General features: G+C 45.9%; 1 protein-coding gene across 4 annotated transcripts; it reads right to left on the bottom strand.

The window, feature by feature from the left end:
- Window positions 1–4,201: 4,201 nt before the first annotated feature.
- YIPF5 (Yip1 domain family, member 5) lies at window positions 4,202–10,634 on the bottom strand. Of its 4 annotated transcripts, XM_008935690.1 has the most exons (6): window positions 10,537–10,634; window positions 9,749–9,751; window positions 8,635–8,807; window positions 7,259–7,404; window positions 5,129–5,310; window positions 4,202–4,491 (listed from the first exon to the last, which is right to left on the bottom strand). In XM_008935690.1, the coding sequence occupies exons 1-6, from the start codon at window positions 10,632–10,634 to the stop codon at window positions 4,329–4,331; spliced, it is 765 nt and encodes a 254-aa protein (XP_008933938.1). In that variant the 3' UTR covers window positions 4,202–4,328. The 4 variants fall into 4 exon arrangements, with proteins under 4 accessions (XP_008933938.1, XP_008933939.1, XP_008933937.1 ...); XM_008935691.1 differs by lacking the exon at window positions 9,749–9,751; XM_008935689.1 differs by lacking the exon at window positions 9,749–9,751 and having other exon boundaries at window positions 10,528–10,634.
- Between the last annotated feature and the right edge of the window lie 30 nt (window positions 10,635–10,664).

Consider the following 10,664-nt stretch of genomic DNA (forward strand, 5'->3'; position numbering starts at 1 on the left):
CCCACCCCAGGGCACAGGAGGCTCCTGGATCAGCACAATAATCTGAGATCCTCTCATTTTGACATATTAGGCCTTGCAACACACAAACAAGAAAAAATGATTTAAAAACTCTTCTAATCCCGCAGATTGTGTACATAAAATTGTTTTAATTCTGAGAGGGATACTATTTAACTAAATTTGGAAAGTATAGCCAGGGCAGGATGTGTCAGCTTACACAGAAAAGGTACCAAGAGTGCCATGACCTGATGTGATCAGCACTGGGGAAGGGCTGGTCTGTCTGTACCACCCAAGAGGTGGAAAAGGAGTGAATTACCCAGAGAAAAAGAATTGTGTGCTGTTAGAATGCACAGAGAAGACAAAGACACTTCCTGGTAACGTGAAAGAAAGCTGGTGGGAAACGTCAGGCAGCACATCAGACATGCTGCAGGCCCACCCAGTGGAGAAGCAGCAAACGACAAGCCCCAGTGCTCCAGTCCTGTTTTTTAATGCTGTGTGTAATAGTCAGAACAGACACTCCAAAGCACCTCAGTGAGGACACAGAGGCTGCAAGCTTGGCCAGGTAAATCAGGGTGAAAGGATGCTCTCTCTTTCACAGACTTCTGCAAAAGACTCTTCCATGGGGTAGAGTCACCTTTGGTGGATTGGAAGAGACCTCTAAAATCATCAAGTCCAAACATTAGCATTGTCTCTATTTCACAGAATCACAGCATCACTGTGGTTGCAGAGGAGACCTTTAAACTCACTGAGTCCAACCCTTCCCCCATCCCTGCCAGGTCCCCACTGCCCCGTGTCCCTCACACCACATCTCCACAGCTTGGAAACCCCTCCAGGGGTGGGGACTCCACCACTGCCCTGGGCAGCCTGGCACAGCCCTGGGCAACCCTTTTGGGAAAGAAACTTTTCTTAATATCCAACCTAAGCCTCCCCTGGCACAACCCCTATAGCTACAGGTTGGGTGCTACACCCCACAGCACTGGCTGTTTTTAGGCAACGTTGTTCCTAAGAACACTGCCACAGCTCTAGAGTGGTGCTGATAGGAATCAATGGATGTTGGTGCTTTAGTGAGTGTCTCCCTCCCACCGACAGCTCCTGGGCTGTGTCCCAGCCTGGGCTTCCCACCATGGAGCCCACACCCCACTGCACCCATCAGCCCCTCGAGTCCCAGCTCCTTCCTGCTCTTTGTGGCTTCTGAATGCATTCACCCACCCCTAGAGAAGAAACAGCCCCTCAGCACCAGCATACAGCTGAACAGCATGAGAGTACAGAAAAAAACCAGGATTTTTAGGAAAGCAGGGGCCATGAAATCTGCTGGTACTTACAGAAATACTGCCTGAACTACCAGAAAAAAACCCTGAACTGCAGTCAGCAGCTGCCTCCGAGCAAGACACACCTAAAAAGTGACCTAAAAAACAAAGTCACTGGCAAAACATCAACAAATTGGGACAAGAAATGGACAAACTGGGCAAGGCAACTTTTAACTTTTGTAGGATTGGAAGTAATTTCACAACTGGGTGGGATAACAAAAGTTGTTTTAAAAAAGCAACACCAGCATTCATCTTTGAATGCTTTGAGGTGAGTAACATGACAATGTCAGGAGACAACGTGGGATGGAAGCAATCAATGCTAGTATTTCATCTGGAAACTACATGAGAATATTGATGTTAACAGACTGTGGGGGAAGAATTCAGCTTCAGAAAGTAAAAAGCAAAAAGTGCTACTAAATAGGCAAGTGTAGGAGTCCAGAATTAAAGCACACAACCTTGTCATGCCAAGTGATGGCGAGATTAAATCCTCTGAAATGTAACTAAAATTGAGCCAAGCTCTAGGACAAAACACTATTAAAGAAAATCAATGGCATTGATTTTAGAAAGGCAATAAACTCAGTCGGTGGAAGCTCATTAATTAATGTAACAAATTTGGGATATTTAAGACTACCAGTCTAGACATCTCGTTGTGATTATAAAAACCTCTGTGAATTCAGGTGTTTGACCTTTTATTCCCCTCTGCTTCTCTCCTGCCCCCAAGTGACCAGTTAGAAACTCACTGCTAGATCCTCCACACTGAGCTGAGGAACACACACAGCTCCTGAAGCTCACAGCTCAGACCTCAGTGCCCAAACAGAGTGCCCAGGATCCCCTGCTGCCAGAGGAAGGGCTCTGTGCATGTATGTATCCATCTGCTCACAGCAAGATCAGCTCATTTTAACATTTTTCCTGTGCACTTGGTTTGCTTGTGCTGTGGTTATTTACAACAGTTTAGCACATAAGTCATCACCCTACAGAATCAGCACAAGCTTCAATGAGCCACGTTCCTACAGGCCAGGGGAGCTCAGTTAGCCCCCTCCACAGAAATACTGGATGGGAGTTAGAGCCTGAGGTGCTTGGGAAAGTGTGGGAGCTTTCATACCAACTAGAACAACTCTGTAACTAATTAGGCCTCATTAGTAATCAGTGATTTATTTGCACAAATACAGGACATCCTGCTCCAGCAGCAGGTAATGTTCCTTCATTAAAAGGAGTAAGACCTAGTGTGCCAGGTCTCCTAATCCAAGGACATCAGAACTACCCAGCACAGAGTGAAACATTTTGCTAATAAAATCAGCTCACCACTATTACAAATTATCCTAAATAAAAATGTATCCAATTAGAAATTATCCCAGCTCTTAAATTTGCTTCTGAAAGGAAAATGAAGGTTATGCATGAGGTGAAACTGCCTGTAGCAGCTGGTTACAGCATGGGACACATCACACCAGCTCTGTGATCACTGGTTCCTGAAGCATTTACACTCTCCCAACCCCTCCCACCACTCCCAGTGACCCAAGCAAAACCTGGCTCTGGCCACCAGAGAAAGACCTTGTCAGTAGCTTCTAGTGGCACTAGGAAGATATTTTTAGGAGAACATGCAGAACTAAGGGAAGGGTGTACAAAAATGTGTGCTGAGCCTTTGAAATCATTCATCATGTGCCAGTAAGGTGAGAACTTTCCTCTGGAGACACCCACACACCAAGTGCTACTGCAACACAACTGACCAGAGTCAGCCCCTCAGGTCTGTGAGCTGGGCCATGGGCAGGACAGAGGAGTGTCAGACCAGCACCTGGGGCAAGTCCCACACAATGAAATCCCCTGCACCAAACTGCTGGAGGAACAGGAGTTACAAACCAAGTTATGGTCTTGCTTATTTTAAGAATTACCAAGTGCCTACCTGAGGAACAACCATTTCTGGTTTCTCACTTCTGATGCCTGTAAGTCTCCCTGTGACTGACATCACAAACTAGATGACACTTGTCATGTTTTGGTCACAAATACAAGTCCCAAATCTACTAACCCAACACAGTCTGAAATACCATTTTGCTTCAGTATTGAAGTTTCTATTTTAGTAACAAAAAGATTAGAAAAATCCAACACTTTTTTCAAAATTCAAGGAAAATTTAATCAATATGCCTTAAATTATTTTACAGTAACTACAATACTGACAAGCATAACATTTTCAAAATGGTGTTTTTCTTGGAAGTACTGCAAAAAAAGATTACTCTTCATCTACTCATGTGTGCACCATTAGGAAAAGAAACTCTAGTTGAAGTCATCTTCAGAAATCCAAGTTAACTTAGAGCTCCTCAGACATCCAAATGTGTTCATACCTCAGGTGTGACAGAATTACAGATCCCTTTAACTTTTAAGCATCAGTTTTCTAATTCATAACTGAAGTATCTTAAATCTTGGAATACTATCACATCCAATGAACAAATGAGACCAAAGACTTTAAAAGGATTTTTGATGGAAGTTTCTCTAATTGCTTGTGTTCATTTGTGCATTTTGCTTTTGGTAAGAGGGGACAAGAAAGAGGTTCCTTATTACTGCAGATTTATTCAGAGTTCCCCAAGTCCACGGCACTGGCAGTTCTCTGAACTTTTTTGGATAAAAACCTACAAATTTATAACTGCAACCCTTCTCCCTCCCTCTGTCCCCTAAGAAACAAAATAAAACACAAACCCCAAAAAAACAAATAACAAACAAAAAAATGCAACCTTCAAATAAGCAACCAAAAGTTACTTTTCTAAACGTAGAGGAATGGGAAAGAAATTCCATTAACTTTATAATCACAGACACTTATTAAAGCTATAGACACCTCAGGTCAATTGAAAAGAGTATTCAAAGTCCTAAAAAAAGTGAACACAAGACATTTTTTTCATTGTTTTGGATCCAAAACAGGTCTAGGTTTCGAGATAGCAACACTATACAGTTGTCTGCAGCTGTTTCTGGTCCAACTCCACGTTCCAAGCTGATGTTTTTATTTTGGCCCACTGAAGTCCAACAGTTTGGACAGTCTGTTCAAAACACAGAGATGAGAGCAAAGACTCCATACAGTAAAGCACAGGGGTATGCTACTAGAAGTTGTTGTCCTTCCATTGCTAAGGCAGAAATGAAGATTTTGGAAGCAGAAAAGCTGCACCAGCCAATGACTCCAGCCGTGAGAATAATCCCCACCATTCCCCTGTAAAGAGAGGAATAAAAACAGAATTCATGTCAGATTCATGTGTATGTGCTTATAGGAGCTGTAACTGGACTCCTCCTAACACCTTTTACAGATTTCATGACTGATTTTAGCTGTTATATTTGACATGAAATGAAACAGTCCCAATAAAGATTTCAGAACAATATTATTCAATTATGACAGCATTAAAAAAACCCCAACAAACTAACTTTGTACATACGAAACACATGAGTAGGGAGTAAAGTAACTGTATGAAGTTCTCTCTATTCAGTAAACACTGATTTTCTTCTGCTTCCCAAATTCAAACTTGCATCTTAAATTATAATTACTTTTAGATTTTACAGGTGTTGAGATTTGTTGGATTCAAAGTTCACTAAAACCAAACCTGATATTATTGTTCCAGTCTATGTATTTAAAAGGTGTTAATGGCCTAAGTGATAAAACCAGTGTTCACCTCTCTTTCACTCAGTAAATACTTGGAGACTGCTGATATTTGTTTTTACACTTGCTACAAATTCCTGTCACATTCAGGTTACATACAGCTTCATCACTGAATATGGAAATTCCCTTTGATAACTTGTCTCCCCACCTCCCAGGAGAGGAAGGTGTTGCCAAGGGCTGGTGGTTGTGTACTCACTGCAAGGAGAAGACGATGGCGAAGGTGGAGAGCAGGATCATGGGGAGCAGGCAGTACCCCAGCACGCTGGCCACGCAGCCAAAGGACACTCCTGTCATGCTCATCAAGTTCAGGAGGCAAAACATCCCCAGGCAGCCAATTGCACTTATCCCATACACGTAACCAAACTGAATCTTCCCAGCCTGGAAGTGAAGCACAGCACCTCCCATCAGCTGCCAGGATGGGGAACAACCCCCACGAAGAAGGGGGAAAGAGGAGGAGGTTTGCAGAGTGTCTTCATTCCCCCCACTGCCCCCCACCTCCAGTCCCTACCCTCACACTCAGCAGGCAGCATCCTCCCCCAGCTGGAAGGCAGGACCCCTGTATATTCTAGACACCCCAGAGGCACATTTCTCCTCACTTTCCCTGCCCTGACAAACAGATTTTGATGGAATTGTTACTCTTGTAGCCAGGCTGCAAAAGCCTCTGAATTCTTTAGGGTTTAATCAACTAACTTCTCCTGCCAACTGAGTACTTGCAATAAGAATCTTTACAGAACTAGCACATAACAACCAAAAAATTGTACTCCAGGAACTCCTTGACAAATCTAGGGCTGAAGCCCTTTGGTTTGTGACAGACTCCCCCAGTGTAACTGAGCAGAATGCCCCCCAGGCAGTGAGGCTGAGCTGCACAGCACCACACCCCAATGGGGAAAGGGTCAGAATCAGAGCCTGGCTCCCTGACAGGCGTGCAGGAAGCACCCACGTGTTACTTCAGAAGGCACATACCCATCCTGTCATTGTTTTTCCAGTGATAGGATGGATGCTTCCCCTCCCACCCCCACCTCGGGCTGGGCACACCCCTGGAGCTCCCACTGGCACCTCCCACACCAAGCCTCCTCAGACCCCAGCCCTCCTCCTCCTCCCCAAGCAGTACAGAACCCAACCCCACCTGCTCTCACCCTTTCTGCCAGGCTAAGCTCATTTCCTCTCACTGCATGCAATGTATTTTAACAAAAAAAAAGCACTCAGAACAAGGGGAGAGCTTCTTGGGGCAAGCACATTCCAATACATCTGTTACAAACACCTCCATTAATTCCACTGGCCTAGTTTCCATAAATAAAGGTTACATATAAAAGTAGGCTTAAAGTGTCCTTGGTACCAAAACACTGTTCCAAGTGTCTTAGCACTGTGAAATTTTAGACAAAAGTTAAATGCAGTGCCTGAAGACATTTAGGAAAAAAAAAGACTAAAAAATCTTAAGGCTTTCAATGACAAAGACTGTTTGCTACTCTGTCATTTCATAATTGACACTTTAGAGTCATTAAACCACAATTTTGTTTCAATGAAGTGCCACTAAAAGAACCCAACAGGCTTCAGCAGCTGCTGACCTATTAGGAAGCATAAACAAAAAAGCAGATTTACTTTGTGTTTTACCAGACAGACTCTTTGTACCCAAACTCATGCCTAATGTACCAGTATTTATGAAATTACTTTTTACACCTAATTTTGATTTTCGTTGCCTCTTGAATAGCAGGAAAGAGCAATGAATAAAGAGCATGGAGCAAAGAAATACAATGAAATAAAACAGAGAGACTAAAACATTCAACATAGTAATAGTTAAAAAAAAAAAAATGAAGCTCCTAAATGAAGAAATTAAATGATTACTCAAATATTTAATGTGTGCCTTGTTCTGGACAGGAAGGTAAGACAGAAAATACCAGAGATGCTGCAAAGAGACAAGGTGTGGTTCTGAAAGTAAAATGTCTCCACCTCTAGAGAACCCCAGGCAGGCATAAAACTGAGAACATGGGTCACACCCACTCCTGTGACAAAAGGGACCCACATTCCCCAAAAGCAGAGGATGAGAAGAAGTAGGAATGACACTGAAATAACTGCCATGCAAAAGCCAAGCACGAAGACCTGGATTCAAACTCCACCAAGCAAGGTGGCAGGGAGCTCACCCACTCCAGCCAGAGGTGAGTGAAGCCCCAGCTCCTCTTCCACAGCTAAACCCTTGCTCAGAATGGGCTTTTTTGGCCTCTGTGCCAAAAAGTAACTTCCAGTTAAGCAAGAGGCAACTTGGCCTTTCCCCCAGTGTTTCCAAGAACATTAAAGCACAATCAGTAGTATCTTGCAATCAGAATCTTACCAGTAATAACGTGGCTCCAAAAGCCAGACAGAAGACCATTGGTCCAGCCAAATCAGTCTCATTCATGATGCTGCCATCTGCTTCTTTCAAGGGGTGTAGCACTGTTAGTGTCTTCTGCCAGATGTGGTCGAAATTGATCCCCAATTCTGCAAGTTGCATGGAAAGAATTATGCCTATTTCATTCCTTCCCTTCCTGTCCCCACCATGGACAACTTCACTCTTGGTTTTCTCTGCCTCTCCACTTTTAAATCTCCTGCAGGCACCACCTGTGGGGACCAGAGAATGGAGCCATTCCCTCCTTCCTCAAGCTGCTGTGTGCTGCCTCCACAGGCTCCAGGTCTGAAATGCCCCAAAGTGACAAGGTGGTTCCTGAAGAGCCAGGTAAGAGCATAAGCACAGTGCTCTGGGTCAGCCCAAATGCTCATTTAGCCCAGCACCCTGTCCCCAACAGTGGCCAAAAGCAGACACATACAACAGAGTCTACACCAAACATGCAGGTTCCCCAAGTCTCCAGCGACTGGTGGCTCAAGGATTTCTAACTCAGTGGATTTCTTCTCATCAACCAGCCACTGAGCCCATCAAAAACCATCCACCCACCCCTCTCAACACTCTCTGTCTCATGAGGAGGAGTTTCACAGCTCCCTCCAGATACCATTTCCAGTCTCCATCTCTAGTTACAAACCCAGTTACTATTTGCCCAGCTCAGGCCCTGGGATGCATCCAGGTAAAGAAGGGATTTTTTTTAAAGAAAACAGGGTGGAAGGTATCATGAACAGATGCAGGCAATAGGTGTCAGGAATCTCTCTCTCTGACCAGTAACAGTAAGTTTCTCCATCTGTCTGGTACTAAACAGTGATGAATGTAAGCTGGAAAGAGAATTCATTAATCCAGACAGTAACTACACACCCCTCCTGGCATTCTGCACAGGCTGTGCTCCACAGAGGAACTGCTGCAGTGGTCAGCATTCCTCTTTAGTGATGGAAGACTTCAGTTCTAACCAAAGAAACAACTGAAAGTAACTGCCCTGATGTCTTTTACAAGGAGTGGGCAGTTGCACAAGAAGCAGGCATGTTATTTGCAATGACATAGTGGAAATCCTGTTTTGTCCTAAGAGCTGCATTAAGTCAGGTTATCCATTTATTTGGTTGTGTCTTCCACAGAACAGCTGGTTTGAAGTAACAGAGCACAGACTGAACTGCAGGAGCTCACAGAACAAGTATTTCATACACCCAAACACAGCTAAATGAAAAAAAAAAAGCTGTTAAGAGTTTCACATCAACCAGCACTTTCAGAAGCTGTGCATACAAACCCTGCTCCTCAACTTATCCCCAAAAAGGGAGAGGTTTTGGATTGGGGCCATAAAGTGTAAGTCCTACCTTCCAACAGAGGAGGCTCATCCTCAAAGTTACTTCCATAGAAAGCCTGTGCTGAGGCTGAGGCATAGCTCTGGCTGGGCTGGTAGATCTGCCCTGTGTAGGGCTGCTGCTGCTGCACCATGTCCCCGGGGAGCAGCCCGCTCTGAGGGGGGTACTCGTAGCCCCCATACTGCCTGCAAAGAACCACAGCACCTTGTGGGCAGAGACAGACTCAGCTGAAACAGCTCCCTGCAACAGCAAAGCTCCTCTTTGGCTGCTCAGTCACAGCCAACAGTCCTTTTTTATCTTTTTACAAAGCCCCCCTGAGGCACAGAGCCACAGCCACCCACTCAGACCCTCAGCAGCAACACGCTCAAGCCAAACAAGGCAATTCTTGCCACACACACTGATAGTGTTCTCTGGTTTTAGGTCAGGGGCTTGGAGAAGTGAGTGTTATCACTGGCTGAATTACTGCTACACACCTGTAAAACAGCAGGAAAATCTTATCTCTCAAACTTAACGTTTTTGTTCAACCACCCAATGACCCCCCCACCACGGGAAGGGAAAAAGGAAAGAGAGCTGTGGTTTGAAATGGGAATGGTTTTAATTAAATAGGATTCTAAAAAATAACATTCATGCTAACAGAAAGCAGAAATGGCTTTTCTCAGCCCAGGCAGCAGTGGGGAGCTGTGCTCCCAGCAGGGAATGCTGCTGTTGGGCAGGGCCAGCACCACGGCTCCTGTGAAAACACAACAGTCACAGCACCCAGGAGAGTGGCCTGGGGAGCAGGACCACAGCTGAGACCCTCCAGGCTGAGGCCATCAAGAGAAGGGACCAGCCCTGGCAGACAATGCACAGCCTGCTGTTTATGGTCCAAGCCCTCCTGCTGGCTTCAGCACCTGCCTCACTCCAAGCTGCTGGAGCCCTGGGTCACCCTGCAGACCTGCACACCACAGCTGGCCCCTGAGGGGCACAGTGTCCCACCAGCAGGCTCTCCCTGCAGCAGGGGCTCTCAGAGAGGGACCCTTCCCCAAGGGAAAGCTGGCTGTACAACTCCAACCCTAACCCTGAGAGCAGGACCCTCAAACACTGCCCATTGTTTATTAGTGTCACCCCATCCCATGCCAGCATTAACTTGCTATTTAGAATACTGGCAAACCCACTGCAAGAGAATGAAATTCTTCATGCCACCACCTCTGTTCTGCTCTGTATTTAAAAAATAAACTTAGTAAAAAACCCAGAAAGCTGCTTTATACTCCACACTGGCACTCTGTGTGTGTGTGGGGCATTATGGCACAGAGGGAGGCCTCCCAAAATGGCCATTAAATAAGTCATGACCTCTGCCTAAAGGACATGATGCAGGGGTAAAAATGGGTGGGATTTTCAGTTTTTATTTCATGTATTCTCAGCTATTTACTCACAAATCAATTTGTACTGGCTTTCTGTTCTAAGCTGTATATGTATGAGAATATGCATTGCTGTCTTTAAAAAGCAGCTGAACCAAAGCTACCCTCTGCTCCTCAACAAACTCATGAGCTACTCTGGCCTCTAATCCCTGCCAGGTCCCATCACAGAGACCTCCAAACTACAGAAATAGGAATATAAGGAAGGAAACCCCAGAACTCCTCCTCCTCCCTGTGCCAGCTGAGTTCTGCCTCGCCACAGCACTGTCACCCTTCTCAGGACACAGCCCTCCTCCAGCCCTGGCAGGGATTGGGGGGGTCACAGAGCACAGTTAACAGAGGGCTGCTTTACACCTCCCCGTACAGAGCATCAGCTGCAGCAGGGACCCGCCTCCCGAGGGCAGCACTGGCTGGAGCCCCAGCTCTGTCCTCAACACCCGCAGAGCCCCAGGAGCTACCGAACCGTCACCGAGGAGCTCCCCGCGGGAGGGCCGGGGCGGGGGCGGGGCGCAGCGGGTACCTGTACGGCCTGCCGCTGTAGTCGTAGGCCTGCGCCTGGTCGTCGATGCTGTAGCTGGTCTGGAAGAACTCCGTGTTGAAGCTGTCGAAGCCGGACATGGCCGGTCCTCTGCAAGGCAACAGCGGCGG

The sequence above is a fragment of the Merops nubicus genome, unplaced genomic scaffold (assembly GCF_000691845.1).
Source record: "Merops nubicus isolate BGI_N331 unplaced genomic scaffold, ASM69184v1 scaffold9552, whole genome shotgun sequence".
Lineage (NCBI taxonomy): Eukaryota > Metazoa > Chordata > Aves > Coraciiformes > Meropidae > Merops > Merops nubicus.

Coding starts and splice junctions, on each gene's coding strand:
- YIPF5 (XM_008935689.1), bottom strand. CDS start 10,634: ATGTCCGGCTTCGACAGCTTCAACACGGAGTTCTTCCAGACCAGCTAC. Junction 8,808..10,527: donor AGGCCGTACAGGTACCCGCT/GCGCCCCGCCCC, acceptor GGTTCTTTGCAG/GCAGTATGGGGGCTACGAGT. Junction 4,492..5,128: donor GCCATCGTCTTCTCCTTGCA/GTGAGTACACAA, acceptor CTCTCTTTACAG/GGGAATGGTGGGGATTATTC.